Source organism: Ctenopharyngodon idella, chromosome 21 (assembly GCF_019924925.1).
Source record: "Ctenopharyngodon idella isolate HZGC_01 chromosome 21, HZGC01, whole genome shotgun sequence".
In the NCBI taxonomy this organism is placed as follows: Eukaryota; Metazoa; Chordata; class Actinopteri; order Cypriniformes; family Xenocyprididae; genus Ctenopharyngodon; species Ctenopharyngodon idella.
Genome location: NC_067240.1, coordinates 7164570 through 7190913, shown reverse-complemented (window position 1 = coordinate 7190913; position 26344 = coordinate 7164570). Strand labels below are relative to the sequence as shown.

Sequence of the window (26344 nt, the reverse complement as noted above, 5' to 3'; positions counted from 1 at the left end):
TGTTGTATTACAATAAGTACTATACATTTTGTAATATAATACAAAATGTTGTACAACAAAAATAGGGCTGCCCCCTAATAGTCGACTAAATGTTAGTCAACCAGAAGAGCCTTAGTCAACCAAGATTTTATTAGTCGGTTAGTCGCAGAAAAAAAAAAAAAACTCCACAGGAAGTGGCAAAGTCACGCAGTTTGTGATTGACAGACCGTTAACGGCAGGTTCTTGTGGTTACAGACTGTCGGGCAGGAAATCTAAATATTCACCCATCGACTTCAAAAATTGGTTATCATTTGAAACACAGGTAGTAGCAACTTTACATGGCCACTTGCTCTAATGTTAACATAGATAAATGTGTGCTATCATTAGGCACATATCAAAGTGTGAAAGCTAAAGTATAGTGCCCTTACTGCAAGACATGGAGGCGCCGGCGCGATCACTTGCAGTGGAAACAACTTAAAATACTCTGTCATTTTTGATAATACAGATATATTACCAAAAACAGTATTACATTATTTGAAACTGTAAAGGGTCTACTTTTATTTGTGTAAACTCACAATAACAAGAAACCGTTGTGCTTTTGTAAAATAAAGAAAATGAACCAGAGTGCAGAATAAGCTATTCCGCCCCCCAGTATATATTTAAGTTATTTTTATATAATTGTGCAATTAATCGACTAACGGCTTAAATGAATGACGTCGACTAGATAAAATATTTTAGTCGGGGGTAGCCCTAAACAAAAAAAACAGTAAACTACAAAAAACATAGGACTTTCATACATGCATTTATTAGGCAATCATCACCTATAACCATTTACAGTTATGGCCCCAGAAATGCCTGCAATGTAATTTGTCCATGACTGTCAAGCTGAAGTGTCATTTATCTGACTCTATTAGTTAGCTAATAAGTAACGTGAGGTTAGGGCAGAAAATGATGATTAAATGATTATTTTACTACTTTTATTATTATTATTATTATTATTATTATTTTATTTTAGTACTGACTTAGTATAATTATGGTAGTTTTGACATCCCTACTTTGGACGTTTTTAAAGTTATGCTTATATTGTACCATACAATTGTAATACATATGCAGAGCCAAATAAATTTTGGTTTAATATAAAATTCGCTTTAAACAGTGCTAAAACGTGTAAGTAAATTGGGCTTTGTTTTGTTTTTGTTTTTTACGTTACACTTGTCTTGTAGGAGGTTCAGGGCAGGTTTAACCTTTGATACTAAACCATTTAAATTCGTAGAAGGTTTAACAATTGACACCTAGTCACAAATTTCTAAGAGTTTAACTTCAACTTCAAAGTGGAGGTGTCTGGTGCTTGGCTTTCTGTAATGTGTAATGCCTATAACACTAAATATGCTCTTATCTGCAGTTGTCCACTCTATTGCATAATAGACGTACATTTGTTTTTGCTGCTTAACAGATGCATTTCCTTCCTTTTTCCCCTTTGCAGTCAGAGTCACTTCATCTAGTTTAAGACAAAGTGCCACAATATTTTATTAGGTTTTTATTTGTGAGGTGCAGTGTGGTATATTTGAGAAAGATTCAATGTAGTTGCTACTATGAAACTAAAAAAAGCTAAGAAATGGTATTTACAACGTTTAGCAGTATTATTTGTAGTACAGTATATACACACTACTGTTCAAAAGATTGTGACTATTCTGTCAACTATCCAGAGTGTCTTTCACGCTGACCCCAAGCCATCAGACAGTGCTTATTGTTGAGCCCTGACAAGGTAGCATTTATGTCATTTAAAATACAGCAAAAACAGTACTATTGTGAATTATTATTGCAATTAATTCAACAGTTTTCTATTTTAAAATACTTTCAAGTGTCATTTATTCCTGTTATGGTAAAGCTGAATTTTCAGCATCACTACTCCAGTCTTTAGTTTCAGATGATCCTACAGAAATCATTCTAATATGCTGATTTGGTGTTGAATTGTTGAATGCAGTTGTGCTGTTCGTGGAAACTGATATTTTTTTCAGGATTCTTTGATGAATAGAAAGTTCAAAAGAAGAGCATTTATTTGAAATAGAAATATTTTGTAACATAATGAATGTCTTTACTGTCAATTCTGAATATTTTTAGCAATTCATTTAATGTGTTCTAGCTAAAAAAAAGTATTTATTTTCTTCAAAAAAAAAGACTTTTGAACTGCAGTGTATATTTGGCCATATTTGAACTACCAGTTTACTAAATCTCACTCTCATGTCAGTGTTGCAAAAAATAAAAATTATATCTAAGACATAATGGGTGTTTACTGTCTCAGGATGTGAAAGAGGGACAAATGTTAAAGGTGCAGTGTGTAATATTGACAGCTAGTGGTTGAAATAGATACTGTAGTCCAAATTCAAAATATTGGAGAGAATTGCCTTTCCGGTCAAATACTGCACTGCAAACAGCAATAACAGCTTTAAGTTGCTAGCTGTGCGTTAAACAATTTGAATGCACTTTGTGGAGAACTCTTCGAATCAACACTGACCTGACTTCAGCTCGAATCAACACTGAACTGACTTCAACTTGAATCATCACTGAACTGACTTCAGCTCAAATCAACACTGAACTGACTTCAACTTGTATCAACACTTGAATCATCACTGAACTGATTTTAACTTAAATCAATACTTGAATCATCACTGAACCCGACTTCAGCTTGAATTAACACTGAACTGACTTCAACTTGAATCAACACTTGAATCAACACTGAACTGACTTCAGCTTGAATCAACACTGAACTGACTTCAACTTGAATCAACACTTGAATCAACACTGAACTGACTTCAGCTTGAATCAACACTGAACTGACTTCAACTTGTATCAACACTTGAATCATCACTGAACTGATTTTAACTTAAATCAATACTTGAATCATCACTGAACTGACTTCAGCTTGAATTAACACTGAACTGACTTCAACTTGAATCAACACTTGAATCAACACTGAACTGACTTCAGCTTGAATCAACACTGAACTGACTTCAGCTTGAATCAACACTGAACTGACTTCAGCTTGAATCAACACTGAACTGACTTCAGCTTGAATCAACACTGAACTGACTTCAGCTTGAATCAACACTGAACTGACTTCAGCTCAAATCAACACTGAACTGACTTCAGCTCAAATCAACACTGAACTGACTTCAGCTCAAATCAACACTGAACTGACTTCAACTTGAATCATCACTGAACTGACTTCAGCTCAAATCAACACTGAACTGACTTCAACTTGAATCAACACTTGAATCAACACTGAACTGATTTTAACTTAAATCAATACTTGAATCATCACTGAACTGACTTCAGCTTGAATTAACACTGAACTGACTTCAACTTGAATCAACACTTGAATCAACACTGAACTGATTTTAACTTAAATCAATACTTGAATCATCACTGAACTGACTTCAGCTTGAATTAACACTGAACTGACTTCAGCTTGAATCAACACTGAACTGACTTCAGCTTGAATCAACACTGAACTGACTTCAACTTGAATCAACACTTGAATCAACACTGAACTGACTTCAGCTTGAATCAACACTGAACTGACTTCAGCTTGAATCAACACTGAACTGACTTCAGCTTGAATCAACACCGAACTGACTTCAGCTTGAATCAACACTGAACTGACTTTAGCTTGAATCAACACTGAACTGACTTCAACTTGAATCAACACTGAACTGACTTCAGCTTGAATCAACACTGAACTGACTTTAGCTTGAATCAACACTGAACTGACTTCAACTTGAATCAACACTGAACTGACTTCAGCTTGAATCAACACTGAACTGACTTCAACTTGAATCAACACTTGAATCAACACTGAACTGACTTCAGCTTGAATCAACACTGAACTGACTTCAGCTTGAATCAACACTGAACTGACTTCAGCTTGAATCAACACTGAACTGACTTTAGCTTGAATCAACACTGAACTGACTTCAGCTTGAATCAACACTTGAATCAACACTGAACTGACTTCAGCTTGAATCAACACTGAACTGACTTCAGCTTGAAGCAACACTGAACTGACTTCAGCTTGAATCAACACTGAACTGACTTCAGCTTGAAGCAACACTGAACTGACTTCAGCTTGAAGCAACACTTGAATCAACACTGAACTGACTTCAACTTGAATTAACCCTGAACTAACTGAACAGTAGCCGAAATGCATAATTTTCACTGTAAAGCTGCTTTGAAACAATCTGTATTGTATAAAGCGCTATATGAATAAAGGTGACTTGACTCCACATCGTGAATTAAAATTGTTTAATGCACAGCTAGCTGTGGATTATCCCTTACATATTCATTCTAGATTAAATAAAACAGGCCATGCCTCTCTCAAAAAGCCTACTAGCTATTTTCACTGAAAGAAGTAACTTCCTGTCTGTCATGTAAGAGAAGATAGTAGATGAGATATCTACTGTTTATTTTCTGTGAGTGATTCATCTCCTCATATTAGCCTATGTTGTCATCAAAAAAGTGCTTAAATGTTCAAAAGATTCTAAAGCTTCAGACACTCTTTATTAAATTAAAAAAAAAAAAAAAGATTTAGTAAAATTGGTATTGTACTATAATAAACATTAAACAGCAAATTTGCTGCAAATGCCAGTTTTTTTGTTCGAATGAGGGAAGAAATTGATGGCTAGAATGGCTTGTATCTCTCTCTTTCACATTTTGCTCTCCCAGTTTTCAGTCTCTCACATGCTCCTGTGGTGTAGACGTCACAGCTCCTTATGTTGTAACTGTGCTGATCCACTGTAGGCTCCATCAGACCTGTCTGCTCCAATCACAGTGTGTGTGTGTGTGTGTGTGTGTGTGTCAGCACGAGTATTTGTGTATTCCAACATCCTACTGGTCGTAGATGCACATTCTAATACCCATTATGGGTATCTCTTCTATGGACAGATTGCTCGACGGCATGAGTGTTTCTGAGTCTGGCGTGTTTGTTTCATGAGGATGATGCTACATCTGTGCTAATTAAGGCAAAAGATGTGCAGCTGAGCAAATGGATGCCACAAGGCACCATCACAGATGTCTGAACAGAAAAAGTGAGGAGGGCTTGATAGAACAAAATCTGACTCCACACAGAAAGTCTCCCTCATTTTCTATTTTCTCTTTTGACCTTAGACGAACCATTCATATACTGAATAGCGAAATTAATTTACACCCATACCTAACATCTGCACTTAATTTCTGGAAGTCTTTGACTCTGCTTTCACTGGCCGCTCAGAGAGCATCCCCGCTGTACTTGGCAAAAGCCAACCTTTTATTAAAGAAAAAAAGAAAAGAAAAGGAAGTAGTGTGACATCCGGTCTCTTTCAGATTTAAACTTGATATAAAGCATGTTGCTTTAATTTGTTTTGGCAGAAAGATCTACAGAAAAGTGAGTGTTTCCTGATTTAAAAAGCTTTTTTTTTTTAATTTTTTTTTTGGAGGAGGAGGGGTTTAGGAGACTTTAAATAAGTACTTGACTATACTCCATGCCAATAAAGTGTTTCACAGCTTGATTTGGTATGATTTGAAAAACTTGTGCTTCCCACTGAAGCGTTATAAGATTTTATTTTATTTTTAGCAACTTAAAGATGTTACGTTGATTTATTTTCCTTGCACTAATCTGAATAAATCAGATTTTGTGATAGCAAATACACAATACACAGTGTATTTTTTTCTTTCAGTAATTTTAGTTTAATTTTATCTTGCTCTCCTTTTTGTTGCTATCCAAGTGCTTGCAAGCTGTTTCACATTGAGCTGCATAGGTCTTAAACCTTGTGTTGTCATTTGACAGCAGATTGCTATCAACCTTGAAAGTCCTTGAAAATGTCGATGAAGCTGCAGTTTTTTGCACATACAGTCAATAATCCTGTTCACCTTTAGTTTACTTTACTTAAGTCAGTTGAGATCAGTCAGTTGAGAGTGTCCTCTGTCTCAGAGTCCCCCTTTTGTGTTGTATTTCCCTTGGTTCCCCTCTCATTTCTGCTTTTTGCACACAGTCAAGTACCGAACCAAGTCCCCCGTGACAAAGTCGACCATCTCTATGGTAACGGTGTGCACTGTTAGTGTTCCTATGACACCTGAGCAGCTCCGTGGCCTTTAACGCGGGAAAATGGGACAGTGATTTGGTCATCTGGGGTTTCTCTAGTGCTGGCCAAGAGAATCAAAGATCCAAGAAATTCCAAAGCAGACAGATTTTTCCATCTCTTGCCTTTGTCTTCATGCTATTCTCAGAATGATTTAGGCATTTTTGTCAGATGTTATACACGTTTTTATATTTATACACTTTACTTTTACATCTGCACATAAACGTATCACTCATCACATTTTTTGATCTGCTCTTGGAAGTGACATTCCCTTTTATAGCCGGAGAACATCCATCTGTGTTCAAGATGCGTAATGTGTTTACGAAGGCGAGAATGTCCAATCTCAAAAGTGGTATATTGTTTTATCCTAATCAAGAAAGCCGAATCCTTGTATAAACATTCAATTAGAGGCGACGGGGAATCCAGACACTGCAATTAAAAACCAGAGAAGACCGTTTTCAGCTGCACAACAGTCTAAAGAAAAGGAAAGAAAGCTAAACAACTCTTCCAGAAGCCAGTGAATGAAAAATGCTGAGCTTGTAGCAGTGACTTTCAGGCTGAAACCCAATTTACATGCTTAAACTAATTACTGAAAGAAGATACTGTTCTGCCATTTTAAAGTACATCGTTTTAAGATTTAATAAGCTAAAATGTCAGTATTTGGATGATATGACATCATAAGATTGTTTCCAAAGTATATAATGTAATTGATAACGGCAATTCAGAATTGGAAATTGGGATCATACTTAAAAACGGGTTTTGTGTGTTTTTTTTCCCCTTAGCTCATGCAAAAATGCATAGATTTTGTTATTTTAAAATGTGAGACTATGCTATAGATGTGGGGGAAAGGTGTCTGTTAGTATTCTAAACCAGCATGAAAACACCCACTAGACCCTTACGGAGAGAGTAAGCCACCTGGGATTCAGTCAAATCAGCAGTTCCTAGTCACACGGCGTGCTGTTTTTGTACAACACTTTCTGTTTTTGGTTTTCTATTTTAAGTGTTGTGTTTTCAGTAAATTCAGTAAAATTCCGTTGAGTTCTTAAAAAGACGACTACGATGACATTTTCCCTTGAACTTTGTGTTTGTTGTCATGTTAAAGTCTTCACGTCTCCTTGTTGTGTGTAAAGTCAATGTAATCTCATTCAGGTTTCAGTTGTAAAATCCCATATGGGAAGCGCATAAACAATTCTATAAGTTTTGAAAAGTGTACAAGTTTTATATACATCGATGAGCCCAAAACATTATGACCACCTGCCTAATATGCTGTTGGTCCTCTCTGCCAAAACAGTGCCAACCTGCCGAGGCATGGACTCTACAAGACCCCTGAAGGTGTCCTGTGGTCTCTGGCATGAAGATGTTAGCAACAGATCCTTCAAATCCTGTAGGTTGTGAGGTGCTCAATTGGATTGAGATCTGGGGAATTTGGAGGCCAGAGCAACACCTTCAACTCTTCGTCATGTTCCTCAAACCATTCCTAAACAATGTGTGCATTGTGGCAGGGTGTGTTATCCTGCTGAAAAAGGCCACTTCCACCAGGGAACACCATTGTCATGAAGAGGTGTACGTGGTCTGCAACAATGTTTATGTAGGTCAAATTTACGTCCATGTGAATGGCCAGACCCTGGGTTTCCCAGCAGAACATTGCCCAGAGCGTCACACTCTCTCCAGTGGCTTATTGTCATCCCACAGAACATCCTGGTGCCATTACATTCCCAGGTTAACGGTACACACGTACACTGCCATATGTGTGATGTAAAAGACCAGGTGATCTTCTTCCACAGCTCCAAGGTCCAGTTCTGATGCTAGCATGCCCATTGTAGGGGCTTTCGATGGTGGACCGGGGTCATCATAGGCACTCCGATTGGTCTGCGGCTACGCAGCCCCATACGCAGCAGATTGTCATGCACTGTGTGTTGTGACACATTCCTCCCATAACCATCATTACAATTTCGTGAGACTTGAGCAACAGTAGTCCTTCTGTTGGCTCGGACCAGATGGGATGGCCTTTATTGCCTTCATGCATCGATGAGCCTTGGGCGCCCAACACTCTGTCCCTCTCTGTTGTGGTTTGTCCCTCCTTCTGACCACTTTTGGTAAATTCTCACCTCTGCCGTCCGGGAGCAACCCACAAGCCCTGTCGTTTCAGAGATACTCTGACCCAGTCGTTTTGCCCTTGCCAAAGTCTCTCAGGTCTTTACTCCTGCCCATTTCTGCTGCATTCAACACAATGACTACAAGAACTGATTGTTCACTAATCATCTAATCTACTCAGAACTTGACGTGTCGATTGTTAGGAAATTATCAGCATTTTTCGCTTCACCTGTGAGTGGTCATAATGTTTTGGCTCATTAGTAGTTAATAAATGAATAGCTGTACAAAATTCAAAGTAATATTGAAGTTCGAATGTGTGTTTTCTCCTATAATTGCACAGTGAAAGCACAATTTTCCCTTACATATTTCTTTCTTCATAATAGCTTAATGATATTTGCATGATAATGATATTCTATTAAATTAACCACTTTTACAGTATATGATTTTAAAGAAAAATGTGTTCAGATCTACTATTTCAATCATATCCATCTTGTAAGATTCTTACACAACTCTTTCATATGGGATAGGGACTCAATGTGCATCTGACCTATTGTTCGATTTAGTCACTCATTGTGTGTTTAATTGTTCCTGTTTGGTAAGCTAATGAGTTTTACTGTGCTAATCCTTAATTCTTTAATGGCTTCCTTTCTTTGTCTCCCTCTGGTTTCCTGACCATTTTTCCAACTTTACCTCACCCAGACCTATTGCTCTTAGTGTTAGCTGAGTTGGATGAGGAAATGCAGATGCTATTCTCAAAAATCTACAAAATCAGTGCAAATTATTTGTATTTTTTGCATGTGTAATCTGATCATCATCCCATATTGTACAAAAATACAATATTTCATACTTATAGCAGCACATTGTTATCTAGGTTGGGTACATAAATTGATTACATTGTACTGCAGTTTTGTATGGTATTTAAGATTACAGCGCTGTGTGTGTGTGTGTGAAATAAATATATATATATATATATATCAAAACCTTTCATCAAAGTTGTCCTAAAACCTTCTTCTTAGGACAACTTTGAACTTTTTTTAGGCCCTAAACCTTCTAGCTTATCTCCTTGGGAATTATTTTCCTAATGCCAAAACATGACAGATTTATTACTTCATTATTTAATTGCCTTACCAGCAAAAGGTAAGTTTTATAGTACAAGATGAGAAAACAAAATTGATCAATCTTGTAAAAATAGGAATCTACTGTTTAATATATGTATTTAATCTTTATCTTTCCTAGTTTTTGATAGTGTAAACTTTTAATTTTCATTTTCAAAATTGTTGTCTTATGTGTTTTTGTCTCTTTTTTTCCCCCCCGTTAGCGATCCATATGTCAAACTCTCCCTATATGTCGCTGATGAAAACCGAGAGCTTGCCTTAGTACAAACGAAAACCATCAAAAAGGTGAGTTTTAGTTGCACTCAGCAGCTGTGACATTTAGGTTTTAGTTTAATGTTTCTGAGAGATTTTAGGATGACTGAATGAGCTAAAAGCACTCAAAGTAATGAAGTGATGAGAGAAACAGGCGATTGTTCAAGATTTTAAAACCACTACCACTAGGAGGAGTACTTCCATAAACCGGTGGCAGTATTGCATGGGCTTTCATAGTTTTATCAGGCCTTGAATAATATGATACAACAGTATAATTTTAAGAATTCAGGACCATATGAATGTATGCAAACTACTCAAAATGAGATAACATTTTATTTGTGCTGTTATACTGTGAACTGGGGAAGAAAATATGCTTAATTGTCATGGAAACAATGTCAGTCTTTATGGGTTTTAAAATAAGCTTAATTTTCTTTATGTAAAACATACTTATCTTATTTCTTTCTGTTGATTGTGAGGTAAATTATTACCCAGGCATGTTACTGACAGGTTTCATGACATTCGCTGTCATAAAGTGCTTGTTGAGGAGGGTCAGAGATAATGGAGGAAATTTGTGTATGTACAGTGACGGTAATGGAGTACTAATTTATACTCCCCTGTTTATCGGTTTGTCCTTGGAATGCACACACAAGGAAATAAACAACGATGCCCAGAGAAGTCACTTACGATAACGTCACCAGAAATTAGCAATTGAAATGAGCCTTGGTGTAACATTCACAGACCTCTTTAAAGCAAAGTGCATGCTTTGTTTTGATGCAGATGTCTTATAAGCTGTGCAGTGCATTTGGTTGACTAACAGATAATGTGTTTTTAAGGGACGAATAAAATAGTTTTGATGAATATTGTTCTTTAGAAAATTTATTTTACAAATTTTGGCATGGTGAATCTTAAGGGGAAAAAAAATGTCCAGATTACATTTCACCCCAAAATCAAAAGAAATAAATATGACTTTGTTTAAAGGCAACAATAGATCAAATGTCTGTTGTTTAGTGATGCTTATTACTTTAATACAATTATAATTTTATTTAAATCAGCTTAATTTTACTTTACAATAAGTTTACATTTGTTAACATTAGTTAACAAGAACTAAAAATGAAAAATACCTCTAAAGCATTTATTAATCTTAATGTTAATTTCAACATATATTAATACATTATTAAAATCAAAAGTTGTATCTGTTAATATTATTTTATTATTAATTTATCCTGCATTAACATGAACTAACAATGAACTAACTAATGTTAACAAAGATTAATAAATACTTTAACAAATGTATTGCTCAATGCTAGTTAATGTTAGTTAATGCTTTATGATGATGATGATGATGATGATATGAGAATTGGGGGGGGAAATAATTAATTATCATTTATTTATTAAAAATGTCATTAAAATAATGTCAATAAAAAATAGGCTTAACTTTCTTTAAGCAAAATCAAATTTCTTTCTTTAGATTTTTGGGTGAAATATCTCACAGACATGTTCTTGACAGGTTTCTTTTAGACCACTGGATGAAAATTAAGAGTTTGGTCTTAGGCAGGCGATAAATCGACTTGGCAAGTCAGTCAGCATTTGGGTCCATTCAGTTCCATTAAGTCATTAATCAGAAAGTCCTTACTCCGGAGTCTCCTGTGCTGTGACTTGCAGACTTTTCAGGTTATTAATAGCTGACAATGCACCGCTGTGTGGAACTTAAGCCTCTTCGTTCCTCAGGACTCAGTGTTGACGGATGCTTTAGGCATCCTGCTTTGATAGACTAGTCTGGGAACTCAATGGCCTGTGGCACATAACAGCAGAACATCTTTTCTCATTGAACAAAGATGTATGTTTGTGACCAAATTTAATTTTAAAGTGTAAATATTAGGGATGCACCGATACCAGTATCGGTATCGGGCCCAATACCATGCTCGTGTACATGTACTCGTACTCGTAAAAATACCCCCGATACCAAAGACTGATACCTTGCGTGACGTAACTGACAGAATTTTCGGTGCACAGAGACACCGGCGGCAGCAGCAGAAACAATGTCAGCCTCAGGGGTGTGGAAATACTTCAAAATTAATGATGACAACACACACATTGCGAACTGCATGCTTTCAATCACAATTCGTTATCGATTAGTGAAGGCGGGATAGGCGGAATCGCACTGAATGACACAGACCAGAAGCGCTCTCTCTCGCATGCCAGCTCTCTTTCTTGCGCACGATCCCAGTTCTTTCTGATAGCGTGCGATCAGTTATCCTTGTGCCTGAATGGTCAAATGCACTCATAGTTGTCCATCGTGTGGATTATCTCACGTAAAAACAGTTGGTTATGGCTTAAGTCGACGTAAACATTTGGGTGAAAACAGGATATGTGTCAGTATCCATGGATTCGGTCTTAAAGGGACCGTAGCCTACATTTGTCATTAATGTTAATAAAACAACAAAATATGTTAAATAAATGTATACATGGTAAATAAATAAATTTCTTTTTATATAAAAACAAATATGTATATTGGTAATTATGCCCTTTGAAGGTTATTGGACACTGTGAAATTTTTGTTCTTTAAGTTTGTGATAAGCACATAAAAATTATTACTTTTTCATTAGAGTAATAATAAAGAAGCTGTCCTACATTCATTAGTCTCACTGTGTTGTGCTTGGAAAACTGCAACATCACCAAAAAAAAAAAAAAAGAAGAGAAGAGAGAGAAATTAATAAATGTATAGGCGTTGGTATCGGCGAGTACCAGAAAAAAAGTATCGGTACTCGTACTCGGTCCTTAAAAAAAAAAGGTATCGGTGCATCCCTAGTAAATATACCAATTATGAAAAATTGAGGTTATACAATTTTACCTGAATGTAATTTGTATTAATCAAACATGTCTGGAAAACAAACATTAAATCAAATCCAAAATGTGGCTGAAAGAAAAAAAAAATAGTGATTTGACACTAAATGTACTGTATGTAAAATAGAGTTTTAGGAGGCATGCTCATTATTGAAAACTTTATTTTTTCCCCCTTATTTAGTTAGGTGCTTTGAGTTTACATCAGCATAGCTGGTGTGATCGCCGTTTAAACTATTTTTAACTACAAAACTAGGTTTACAATAGGCAATTACCTATTGAAAACTTTTAGACAAAGATAGATTAGAGTGAATTTGAGTTTCAGGCTATGACGAGATTAGTCTGTTAGTCAGGAAGTGACAACTGACTGCATAACCTTCAACAGACGTGGAGATGGATTGACTAGAGGCTGTTTGGCCAAGAATAAGAGGAAGTCAGCCTTGTCTAGGTTAAGCTTAAGGTGATGATTGGTTATCTATTCTGGAACGTGAGAGATGCAGACTATGAAGAAAGTGGAAATGGAGGGAGATTATAGGATCTAGAACTGAGTGTTGTCGGCATAACTGCTAAGAGAAACCATGTGGTTTGATAACAGAGCCACAGATAATGTCATCGGCCTGAATACAGAGCCCTGTGGGACTAGTAGTTGTGGGAACTGTAGAAAATGTAGAAAATGAACCTCTAGTTGACTTGATTTGGTTGTATTGCCAAGTAAGATAAAAACCAGGCAATCAGTTGACTGTCAGACACAGTCAGGAAGAATCAAATCGGAAGAGAGAGAATGCCCTGGTGATTTAGTCACTGCAAGGAGAGAGGATTTCAGTTAACCAGCATGACTTGCTGACTTTTACAATAAAAGAGACGTAAGATAATGAATCAGAGTTGGCGGGCTTATGTTGCTGACAATGAAAGACTGTTTGTTTCAGTGAGTCGATTCAAAACTCTAATGATTTGTTTAGTCATCACTCAAATATTCTAGGATGTCTCCTTGTGAACGTTTCGTATATTAAAAATGTTTTACTTAAAAATAAATGTAGTTAAATCGTAGTGTTGACTGTTTACTGTTATATTGATGCATATCAATAAAAAGTTTGTAAGAGAGAAACATGTAAGAGCATACTTTTTAGCCAGAGCTTCATTACTTTGTGTTCTTCCTGTATAATTTACACCTGGGTGTATTTCTACGCTTTAATAACCCAAAGTATTTTTACAAGCTTTGACACATGGATCACAGACCAATAAAACAGACGTATTTACAGCATCCTGCAAGTTTGTGTGTATGAATCATATCTGTTTACACGTATATGTATGTTTATGACCCGCCAATCAATGAGTTCTTGTGCAAATGTCATCTTAATTAAACTTTAAGTTTAAGACCACATTGAAAATAGAGAGAGATTTGAGAATCTGAGATCCCGGAAATAATAAGTAGTATTAGGATTGTTAATAACTGTAAAATGAATTTAAAATAGAAGTATTCAGTTGTCTCTATTCCTTATGCCTACATTTACGTTAAATCAATTAAGGTATTCCTCTAGGGACATTTAAATTAAACTGTCAATCAGTCTTCCATGTTGACTTAATGATTAAGTTCTTCTTCCACTTTACAAGGATCAATACCAGTCAAGGGCCGGTTCTCTCTCGCTTTCTCTCTCGCTTTCTCTCTCGCTTTCTCTCTCGCTTTCTCTCTCTCTCTCTCTCTCTCTCTCTCTCTCTCTCTCTCTCTCTCTCTCTCTCTCTCTCTCTCTCTCTCTCTCTCTCTCTCTCTCTCCTTCCCTCTCCCTCCCTCCCTCCTTCTATTTATCTTTCTCTGTAAGCGACCATAAAATATTTTATTCAGGAATAGTAAATATTAGCCAAGGTCTCCTGTTCTAAATTTCCTTTGTGTTGTAAATCTCATCAAGATAATGGCATACTTGTCACTGCTGTTAAATAACTAAATGAAATGATCCACTCCACATTCTTCAACATAACCATGATTTTTTTAGGTACTAACTTTCTGACTTAAATTTTTTACCAAACTGGTATCACGATTCAGAATTGAACTGAGAATGTCTTTTAAATTTCAGTTCAATTCCTGCATTTGAATTGAATTTAAAAGTATTAAACAGGATGTAGATTTGTAATGTGCTTTACAGTAGAATTAAATGTGAAATTCATTTAACTGATGTAGTTTTTTTTAAAACATTTTTTGTTGTACTTTTTGACATTAGCATTTCCAGAAATATTATATATTAATAATCAATACTAAATTATTATCATTTCTGTTATTACATTTTTAAAATACATTATATATATACAAAGTATCAGTGCTTCATTTCCCAGAAATAAATCAGAATCACAGAAATTGTTGACGCATAAATGAACATGTTTTTCTTTTTCAGACTCTCAATCCCAAATGGAATGAGGAATTCTATTTCAGAGTAAGTTGCTTTTTGTTTTGTTTTTTCTTTCTTTTTTTTTTTTTTGGTTGTCCCGCATAAGCCAAACCTGGTTCATCTAATTCATAAATTCACCTTCTGTGAAAACTAGAAAAAGTTTTGTACTGGAAGGCACCCTATTATAATTTTTATCTGCAATTGAATTTATTGAATCTTGACTCTGCCCAGTGCTATCAAGAAATCAGTGCTTTGTAATATATCTCGTAATGCACATCTGTTATTATACCTCATCTTTCGGCACCTCTACGATTGTAATAATCTATTATTAGAGGCAGCACATAAGTGTGTGACGTCGATGGCCGGTAATGTTGCTTGTACGTAAAACGATCTGAAGAGCTGCTTCATTTGGAAGTCCATTCACACAGACGTGATTTATAGGTGCTATTCTAAGCCCACAATAATGACCCCCCCCCCCCCCCCCCCCCCATTCATTAGAATACTTTACTCACATTTGCACCAGAACCAGGTTTGGCACTCCTGAATCTCACAAAACATGTCCGCCAATGAAATGGTTTTATATCTACATAGCAAATGCCTGCTTTAGATGGTTAGGTATCTTGCATGGGACTGAGAAATGTGTGGGTTTTTTTTTTTATTAGCCATTCTGTTTTCGGTTTATTAATTGAATTTCTTTGACAATGTTACACAAAAACATTGAATAACTTTGCATTCTCTCTTCTGTCATGTCTGCAGGTCTGCCCACAAAACCACAGGCTTCTTTTTGAGGTGTTTGATGAAAACCGCCTGGTAAGAATCACCTCCACCTGACAGTATCATGTCAGTCAGAATTGTAGCAGGCATATGACATTACTAGTCATAGGCGTAATTTGTGGGTGGGACGGGTGGCACATGTCCCCACCACTTTTTGCCAGGGTTGATATTGTCCCCACCACTTTTTGAAACATCTCGCAGCACAGATGTATACTAATACAAAAGAAACATCTCTAGTTTATTAACAATTCATTCATTTGTGTTAAATAATAGGCGATCTAATGCTGGGATGTGTCGTTTTTTGAAATCACGTTGAGTGCTCGTTGCCGCTGTTATCAGTGGCGCAACAGTTTTCTCTTTGCGCTCGTGTACAGTGCGCAGTCTTCACACGGACGAGCGCTTCAGTCTATCGATGTTGCGGCTGCAGACTCTATTCGTTCCGGTGAAATCACAAACAAAATGCACATAAACGTGTCTCTGCTCTTGATAAACAATCACTGATGAACATCTTTGGTTTTAATGAAAAAAAAATAAAAATAAATAACACGAGGGCGGATTAGAACTGAGAACCTCTGGCATGCGGAACAAAAGTTCTACCTCTAGTCCATCAGGACAATCTAATGCTAGATGCGGATTTACGTATTTACTGACTAATGTAAATATTTTCGAGACTAACTATATATTGTATTATAGTAGATGTAAGGACAAAACTATCATATTAAACATGAGGTCTATGTCAATAAATTTTGTGCATTTATTATTATAATGATACACACACATTTCCGACACACACATTCCTGTCCCACCCACTTTTTAAAACAAAGTTACGCCACTGTTACTAGTCCTATTTTTGTTATGTTTAATCACTAATGGCAGCATGATCGCTCCTTCTCTTAAATGTGTGATATATTGGGACCTAGTGGTGTGATTCAGTAATTTGTTACCACTTTTTAGCTCTGCTCCAAAATCTAGTGAATTGCCTAATTTCTACATTACTGACTACAAAGTTTTTGATAATCGAGTCACAACTTCTACAATGAATGTATGCAAATTTAAATCTGATTTAGATGTAGTAATGTCTAGCAATGTGAATTCAGGACTAAATTCACCAGTAAAATAAGATTTTGAAATGCTTATGACAGATGTCATTGTCTTCAAATCACCGATTGGCTGCCGAATGGCATTTTTTAAATGTATTTATTTATTTATTTATTTTAAAGTTGAGCATTTCTTTTGACAACTTTTTGACATTCTCACTGCTTGCTCCTCTATGCTTTCAATGCCACAATCCCCCACGCAAGTTTTGAGAATAGAAAACACTCGCTTATGTCGCCAGTGTACCTGTACTAAAATCGTCATAGTACATTGAAAATGACTTATTTGGTACGCCTTACATTGGCAGCAACTCGCGCAAATAGCGCAGAAGACTTCCAATAGATTCCAATAGAGTTGGATGCTAGAATGTTGCTAAGCTAAAAACACAATACTTTAAAATTACATGACAATCACAAATAGTTAAAATAGAAGATTAAATCAAGCCATTTTTAACATTATCTTTTCATATTGAATGTAATATAACTGTATTTATAATCAATTTCTTTTGACTTTTCAGTGAATGAAACAGTGCTGCCTTAGCCTTTAGTGACTAAAGAAGGCAACATAATGTTGCAGCCTACCTTTTGAGAGCCTTGAGCACCTGTGATGCCTTAAAATGCCAATTTATGCAGTCTAGGTAGGCAGCTCACTGGGGTTTGGAAAAGAGCTTGTGTGTTCTCTGGTGTTCCAGTTTTCACTTTTTCTCCTAATAACAAAAAATTTAGTCTGAAAATAGCTTGCACCTCTCAAATGTTCCTCTGAAACAATCATTAGAACGGTCTAAAAAATGACTGCAGAGAAGTTGTTTTTTTATCATTTTGTGGCACAGAAAATCTTGGAGCTTTAGTTGTTTGACCTGCACTGAAAGATACATCAATTAATATTGTATCTATTAATTGTGTGACAAAAGAAATTCCACTGTTATGCAACTGTTGTCAGTGCTAAACCATTCATTAGTGTCCCCATAGCAACGATACTCAGTTGCTTTGCTTGGTATGCAGTTACCTACATTTTGCTCTTGTACAAAACCACTTTTTTTTCTAATGGGAAGATAATGTGAAAAAAGAACCAGTTTAGTGTTAAACAAACATTTCTTGTTCTAGAAACATTTTTTTTTTGTCATGCTGGTTGAAAGTCTCTTCATATCCTTATAGCAATCACTAAGTTAAGTGGTCTAAATGTATTTAGATGTGTATATATCGTCTGTGGAAGGCATAGGACCATAAAATGTTTGTCCAGTTCAATGATATGATGTCCTACCTGCCTGTCAACGTATGTATTTTCATATCTCCACACACCCTGCTTGTGCAGACTTCACGTCATCAGCCCATTTCATGCTATGCAGAGTACAGGCAGACGTCAGTCACGAGCACCACAGACAAAACAGCAGTCATATTTTACAGTACCTCCTGAACCAAAACAATGAGCTTATGCTGCTTCCACGCCATAACTACTGTAATTTGGAAGAGATGGAAACCCGTGGTTTTACACTTGGAGGGGTTCGTGAATTATATTTTTGTTTCAATGTCAAAACTATCAACACCAAAATTAATCTGCAGCAGTCAGGTGGTACAGGTCATTGCTCTTTAAGTTGTTTATGTTCGATATTATTGTAATGTTATGTGCTTTGAGACATGAGGTAATTTAACGCCGTCTTTCGTGACGCTTTTGTTTGCTACCTGCTGTACATGTGTTTTGAAGGAGGTGTGGCTTTGGAGATGCTTTGAAGGGAGGGTGGGATCTCATGCTTTCAAAGCTAGCTCACTATTGCTAGCCTCTCCAAAAACTGCCTACCCTACCTTTAATTTTAAAAATCCAATTGACCACAGTTTTTCTCTAGGAACATTTTTGTGCCAATTCTTCACAAAGATTGTTGTATTGTCTGAATTTATCATAATCTCTCAAAACATGGTCTATACTAATTGTTAATGGATTGTAAATTACAGTCATGTACTGTACATGTAACAAACAAAGTAGATTTAAATCATTTAAAAAAAAAAGTAAAATCTTTTGTTGTGCTTTAAAATACACTTATTTTTGATGCGCTGAGTAATGTACTAAAGCACATGTAAGGTCTTTGATTATAATTTTAACTGTAGTGTATCATTTTGATTTTTTTCATTTTGATTACAACAACTTCATCATTACAAATGTGTAACTACAAATTTATTTAAATATATGACATACAAGTTTCAGTGAAATATATTTTAGGCATTTTGCGCTGTTTACAGTGCAGCTGCATCTTTTAAACCAGTGATTCTCAACTGGTGGGTTGCAGCCCACAAATGGGTCACAATAAGGTTGGAAACAGCAAGTGAAAAAATGCTAAAAGCAAATAAAAAGGCTTATTAAAGGGTTAGTTCACCCAAAAATGAAAATTCTGTCATTTATTACTCACCCTCATGTCGTTCCACACCCGTAAGACCTTCGTTAATCTTCGGAACATAAATTAAGATATTTTTGTTGAAATCCGATGGCTCAGTGAGGCCTCCATAGCCAGCAATGACATTTCGTCTCTCAAAATCCATTAATGTACTAAAAACATATTTAAATCAGTTCATGTGAGTACAGTGGTTCAATATCAATATTATAAAGTGACGAGAATATTTTTGGTGAGCCAAAAAAAAACAAAATAATGACTTATATAGTGATGGCCGATTTCAAAATACTGCTTCAGGAGGCTTCGGAGCGTTATGAATCAGCATTATGAAATCGGCCATCACGGGTGTGGAACGGCATGAGGGTGAGTAATAAATGACATTAAATTCATTTTTGGGTGAACTAACCCTTTAACTTGCATGTTAACTTAACATGGACTGTTTTGGTATTGTAATGATGTCCAGTGTAGAATCTGAGGCCTAAAGCAAAACCATTTGAGAACCACTGAGTGCATTTTATAGCTCTGGATCTGAAGTACAGCTGATGACTGTCAGTTAATGCCAGTAAGTATAGTGTTTGGTTTGTGACTAGGCAGTGGGATTGTTGTCTGTGCTAACTCTGTGATGGATGTGTTGTGTGTGCGCATGAGTTGTTGCAGTCTGCAGGGAAAAGGTTGTTGTTTCTCCTGTGTGATGGGTTTTGGCTGAGTTTCAGTGCAGAGCTGAGCAGAATCTGAGCGTCTTCCTTATATGTCTGAAGGAGCACATGGATGGTGTCCCACTGACTGAACACAGATTTAATGAATGATTTTCATGCTTTCTCATGTACGTTCTCTCTCTGTCTATTTCAACTGCTCTGTTATCTCTTTATTTTCTTCCCTGTCTTCTCATCAGTAACCCTGTATTTCTTTGCTGTTGTTTTCCCAGTTTCTCATTTTCTTACCCTCTCTCCTGCTTTTTCAGTGAGGGTGGCTCTGTCATTCCGCTTTCTTTTGTGCAAAGCATTTTGTATCTTCAAACCGTTTAACAGCTAGCTGTAATGAGCTCTCAGCATGGTGGTTCCCAAGTTCCAGTTTCAATCGGTTCATATTTTCCTGTGGTCCGAGCAAGACAGTTGAGATAATGGCTTCTTTTTATAGTTAAGATGTAGATCAATTGGTTGTTCACATCAATTTATAGCAATTTTTGTAGATTTTTTTTTTTTTTTTTTTTTTTTTTTTTTAAGGACATTTTTCTTCCTTACGCAAACCGCTGTCATGGAGACACATAACCATCCCAGAGTCGTGTGGGTGAGCGAATGTGCTTCTTGAAAACAGGCCAGTTCAAATCACCCATTTTGCATCATTCAGCCAAATGTTTGCTGTTTAGGCTTATGTAATGTTTCAGTTTTTAAAAAATGTTTTTTATATTAGCTAAGTAAATACTATGGAAAGTCATTGTATGTGTAGGTAGCACTTTAGAAGCCCTCTGTTGTAATTCCCAGAATGCTTGGTGCTGTGAAACTAATGCTTACGCCACAGTGTCTCCGTTCTTTGTTCACAGCTCAGCCACTGCAGGGCATGTGTGCCCTCCAAAACAATAGCCCCTTTAGAGAGCGCCCACTCATTCACAATCAAGGCCTTTCTTTCAGTCAGAGTCTGTCTCGCTCACTCCATCCAATAAGATGCTGCACTGACTTCATGTTTTATGTTGGGCTGGTGTTGCTGCACAGACACACTCTAAAGGGTGTTTACATCAGTATTATGATTTCTGTATAGCGGACGATAAAACAAGTGAAAAAATTCCAGAGACTTCAGAATATCATAGACTTAAAGGTTGGCTGTTTTGCTAAGCAACTTTTTACTAAAGTTTTGCTTGGGTGAAGCGCAACTCACATTTTCCTCACAAAATTTAACAATGTTACTTATTGTTTGGCTAATTTTTCATTATTGTTAATTGTCTAATTTGAATTACATAGATGCTGTTGGCCTATATTCCATTCCAAATTGATTGATATTTGCATATCTGTTAGCGGAGGGTTCTGAACACTGATCTAAAGATTCAGATTTTTTTTTTTTGGATTGTGTTTGTGGTGCAAAAGCAAATGCCAGCATGAAAACTTTTTTTTTTTTTTTTTTTTTTTTTTTTTTTTTTACCCCAAACAGATTTTATGAAGCATTTAGCACAAGCTTGTGGCTTATATAAATTTAAATATGACTGTCAGTAGTTAGTGATTGAGCATATTTACAGAAATTCCAGAAAAGAAAAAACACATTTTATAATTATTTTGTTTTCCAGATTACCCACAATTTAAGACGGTTTTTAAGCTGTAAAAAGTAAAGTAAATTGCTTTTTTTTCTTTTGTTTTAGAAGTGTTCATGATTGTAGATTTATTCCCCCTCTATTTTTAATGAAATGGCCCCTGGGCTGCATCCTGAATCATTGTCACTGTGTTGAAAGAGAGTGACTGTCTTGTGGTTTAAAACTTCCCTTTGAGTATTTTTTTTTTAATGCAGATGGAACATTTCAGCTATGCCAGCCCTTAAGAAGCTTGATGGGAAATATTGCATGTCTATACAGAGGCCCCAACATAAAAAGCTCTAGTATTTCTCCAGCAAATGTACATTTCTTTGGTATTTCTTAGAGAATGTCTGTAATGATAGTGGCAAACCTCTAATACTATCTTCTGTTTACCCATATAGGACTGATTGATGAGGTATTGTGTGCCTTGTTTTTGTGTTTGATAATTTTTGGGAGTAGGGATAAATTCTTTTACCAGCTTCAGATGTGGGTCACACCATGTCCTAACTTGGCTTGGCCCAGTGTGCCCTGTGTGTGGGATGAGCACAAAGAATTGTGAGCTTGTGGAGAGTGTTTCCTGAGTCAGCTGTGATCCCTCTCTTTCTCATTCCACCCCCGGCGGTCTAGTTCCTTCTGACAGATCAGTAGCAGCTGAGAGAGTTCTGTTTGGGTCTAACTGGGAACTGGGGGTGGGTTCCATCTGGATCATGTGACTTTGGCTCCCCTACCCTCACCTTTGCTTGCAAGAGCACCAGGCGTCCTTATCCAATCACGCCTGGAATGCAGCTTGCCACTTGGGCTATTTCTGCTGTCTGTCGCTATCGAACTGCAGCTCGAACACTTTGACACATGGGATGTTTTTTTTTTTCTTTTTCCCGTCTCCCGTTCTTTCCAGATCCCTCTCTCTCTCTGCCTGAAGCTTGTGGGTTGAACTTTTAAGCTCCCTGGCAGCGCTTCACTGGTAGCTGTGAAACGAAACGCAGCCTCTGTCTGTGAGTAAGGGAAAGAGAGAGAAAGAAAGGAAAGAGGGTGGATGAGCAAGACAGAGAGGGAGAGCAAAAAGGGGATCAGACACACTGAACAGTGGGTGAGACAGATCCAGGAAGAGCTGGTCAGAGACAGATCAAGGAGGACAGGAGAATGTCTCACCGGCTTCGGTTATATTTTGGATCTGGACGCAGTAACACTGCACCAGAATTGGAGGAGCTGAATGGGACCGTGGAAGACAGAGATGAGAGAGGCTACAGTGGCGCAGGGGCCATGATGTTCCATGCGCAGCCGCGAAACGGAGGACTTGCTGAAATCCCAGAGTTGGGTTCAGTTGATGTTTCAGATGCCTCTCTAAAGCGAAGCTCTTCCATGTTCATCCCACAGCTCCAGGGTCAAACTGAACCACGGACGACCAAGAGCACCTCTGTCCAGATATCTCTACAACGCTCAAATGCAACTCAAGAAGATACATTGCCCTTTGATCCTCCTCCAGGGTACCCTCAGGATCCAGCTCCAGCCTACACTGAGCCTGGTGAAAGTTGGCACTTACCTCCACCTCCAGCTTACCATAGAGAAGAAACCACATACTGCCAGAATGTGGAACAAAGTCAACCAGGTACTGAGCCCATCCAACCTAAGAGGCAAGTCTTTTGTGTCCGGCCATGTGATGGACAAAATGGTTATGCTAGTTTGGGTGTACCCAATGGAAGTCCTCAAGGGATTACCATTGGAGGTTTCAGTATTCAGAGAAGATCCGCAGATGGCTCAGATGTCCAGCAGTTTAGGATCACGCCATACAGCGAGGATGGACAGAATGGCCACCGTTGGTCTGTCCAGCAAAGCTCAGACAGAGGTCCTGGCATGCAAAGACTCGTCTTCCAGCTTCAACAGGACCAAGGACGGCACCCAAGCCCTACTTCTCAGGCTGACACGAGTGATTTAGGCATCACAGGTTCTAAAGGCAGCCGCTTGGTGCGGTATCCTAGGATCCGACTTGAGAGGAGCGCTTCACAGCCGTTGCAATTCAGAGGAGCTCCTTCACGCCTCGGATCCATGCCAAACCTTCATGCCCCGATCTCAGAAATGGAGACTGAAAGTGAGATTGTTGAGAACAGAGCTCAAGGCTGCACATTCAAAATTAGGAAGGAACAGAACTCGCGACAGCCCAAGTTTAAGATCTATTTCAGCCAGGGAGGCGAGCACAGCCCCATTCTTGCACGGGATATTAGCTTTGGAAAGGCGCCTACCTGCAGCAGTCCACAGGTAATTACAGCCGAGGGTCTAAAGTTGAGCTGAATATAAAGTGCTTAATCATTTTTATGTTTGAGGCCTGCTTTATTAACAAGCCATTGTTTAGTTACCCAAAGTATGCAGTTGGGTGTAGACCTCTCAAAGTGTGTTTTAGTAGTTTGTAAGTGGCTAGAGAATGGGAAAAACAGATGAAAGAAGAGCTAGCAGGATTTTGGTCAAGGAAAGAGGAGGTGGGTTCAGCAATGACTTACCCACATTCTGGGAAGTGAAAATTCCACGAAAATGGGGGCCAGGAGCAAGACGTAACCACACTGTCTTTGCTTTCCCAACAAGTATACAAATACCTATACTCAATATGATATTCAGAAGTGGAAAATATAGAAGCTGGAAGCATTTTCAGATGTAGCTTCATTCATAGGGGCATGTCCACTTGTCTTTTTCCCCTCTCTTGAAGAGGAGCCTGTTCTATCTTTAGTCCTGTGTCAAGTGTTGTTGTTGGTTTTGAAAGCGGCCTTTCTCCTTTGGCCTGGGTCACCGTTCATCTCTTGTAACAGCTGTTCTGTGATGATTAAGGTCTAATATATAGTTACACATACTGCTTTTCTTAGTATCAGTAACTTTTTAAAACAAAGATTTTACAGCACTGTGCTAAAGTATTATTGTAGAAAAACATAGAAAATCTCCATGCGTAATAGTTATATTAAACTCAAGGCTTTGTTTTGAGTTCCTCACGTCTTAAGCATTTGCTTTTTCCAATGGTCCTCCTGGTTCTTTTTATATTTGCCTCAAGTAATTAGTTATCTTTACATGTTTCCGTTGAGTTTAGGGGATTTGAAAGCCCCTTCAGTGATTCATTCCTGCTCATGTAAGATACCAATTCATCAGAGCAGTGCTGACACTCTTTAAGTGTGTGGCATTCATCAATTTGTCACCAGCCATTACTAGTACTAAAACTAGTATTCATCATGTGCAGAACTCATACTGCATAACAGTATCTTTCTGATGGAATATGGAAATTGAGACTTCAGTTTCACAGCGATCACATTTGCAAATGGAAGGTCTGGAATCTCTGAGATGTCTACATTCTAGAACCTTCCGATTCTGCAATCAGGAATGTCACACACACATACCTTCCCCAATTTCCGTGGCAGCTAACGGCAGCATATGTATTTCCAGTACCTGCTCAAAAGGCTTTACGGGAAATGAGTCAGTCAAGGAGCTAAATGTTCCACCAGCAGAGTTCATCAACTATAGTGAACTTCTCTCACACAGATCTGTTTACTTCTTGCTGTCATGACTGATCTTTTGAATGCCTCAAGCATATATTTGTGATGTACTGTATCTTATAATATTTGCTGTATTATCTCTGAAGATAAGGCTTGTAATACATCATACCTATAGAGTTCTCATTTACAAAGAATATTGACTTGTACAATACAGCTCTGTATCAATACTACTTTTTAATAAGATGCCTTGTAGAACATACCATATTCAATAGATTTCACATAACTATATCAAATTTCAGTCGTCACTTATTGCATTTGTTCCCTGTGGGGTGCATGGATTTTCCGTAGACTTGCCAGTGCTCTCAGGTTAATACTTGTGACTGTTTGCCATCTCACAAGTTTTAGCAAGCATGATGAGGGGGTGTGGGGGAAGATCACACTTAAGTCTGCTGTGGCAGCATTCTTGCAGAACTCAAGATTTAGAGCTTTAAAATGCCTGTGTGTGCTTAGAAGTAAGAGAACAATTTGAGAGAATGAAAATGAGATTTAATGAAAGAGTCAAGCTCTGTCAGCATTTTCTATTGCTGTGGTACCTTACTGTTGTGGCTTGGACAGGAACCCTGTTGCTAAATTTGTGGGGGCTACAGTCTTATTTTAGCATTTCCGAGCGTTGCGGATCATTTGTCGGATGTTTTTTCTCAGGTCTTGTTGTCCTAACCCCTGACCCTAACCTTTGCAGTCCTTAGCTACATGAACTACAGCTTACAAATTAATAGGCTCCTTTTGATCTCTTATTTGGTTTGACAAATTTCCCCTCCACTTTTTGTGTGACTCTTTTTAAACAAGGCCTCTTGGCTCAAGGCCTCCTGCTGTCTTGATTTCTGCTTGTTTCCTCTGTTTCTGCACTTTTCAGCCTTTTTAACAGCTCGAGTCATCTGCTAACTCAGCTCCGTAAAGGACGATGACTAAGCAAATATTTATTTTTAACACTCAGACCATTGTCTGAGAACAGGGTTTTCAGGGTCATAAAGACATGATATCTTAATGGTCTCAAAGTTACTGCGAAGTTAAAAGACATCAGTTAAATCATTTTTACTTCTTTAAAGCATCACTTTTATTGCAGTAGGGTAGGAAAATAGTTTCCTTAGTGACCGCAATCTTTGTCAAGACACAATGGACGCTATTCTTCTGCAATGTGACCTTTAAGACTCAACTAGCTTATTATATTTCTTAGGTCATTCCTTCATACCTTTTGGGGTTAATTAATTGCTTTATTTTGCTTCTGTTTGTGATTCACAACTTCTGTTGGTGGCTTGGTGGCTGTAACCCCATTTGACTCAGAAATACTTAACATTTAATCAGAGGAATGTCTCGGACATGGTGGGGGTTTCATTATGAATAGGGGCTTGAGAATGTATTTGTGGTCTTGTTTTTCACTCACCACCACAAATAGTGACTCATACTTAACCTTTCCACAATAAATGAGCGCTGTTGTCCGAAAGCTACACCCATTCTGCTGCTCTGATGCTGACTAACTGGGTGTCTTTTATTTTATTTTATTATTTTATCTTTATTTTA

The 26344-nt window shown here is 37.4% G+C and overlaps 1 protein-coding gene across 18 annotated transcripts in view; it reads left to right on the top strand.

Annotated features, from left to right (window-relative positions):
* The window catches only part of LOC127503397 (E3 ubiquitin-protein ligase NEDD4-like), an 88953-nt gene that overhangs the window by 16719 nt on the left and 45890 nt on the right, over positions 1-26344 (top strand). For 5 of the 18 annotated variants that reach the window (XM_051877111.1, XM_051877109.1, XM_051877110.1 and 2 more), the window contains exons 3-5: positions 9505-9586; positions 14779-14817; positions 15529-15582. In XM_051877111.1, the coding sequence (XP_051733071.1) occupies positions 9505-9586; positions 14779-14817; positions 15529-15582 (175 nt within the window). Of the gene's footprint in view, positions 1-9504; positions 9587-14778; positions 14818-15528; positions 15583-22038; positions 23553-26344 lie in introns of those variants that run through there. The other 13 variants (XM_051877099.1, XM_051877094.1, XM_051877106.1 and 10 more) reach the window with 12 other exon arrangements.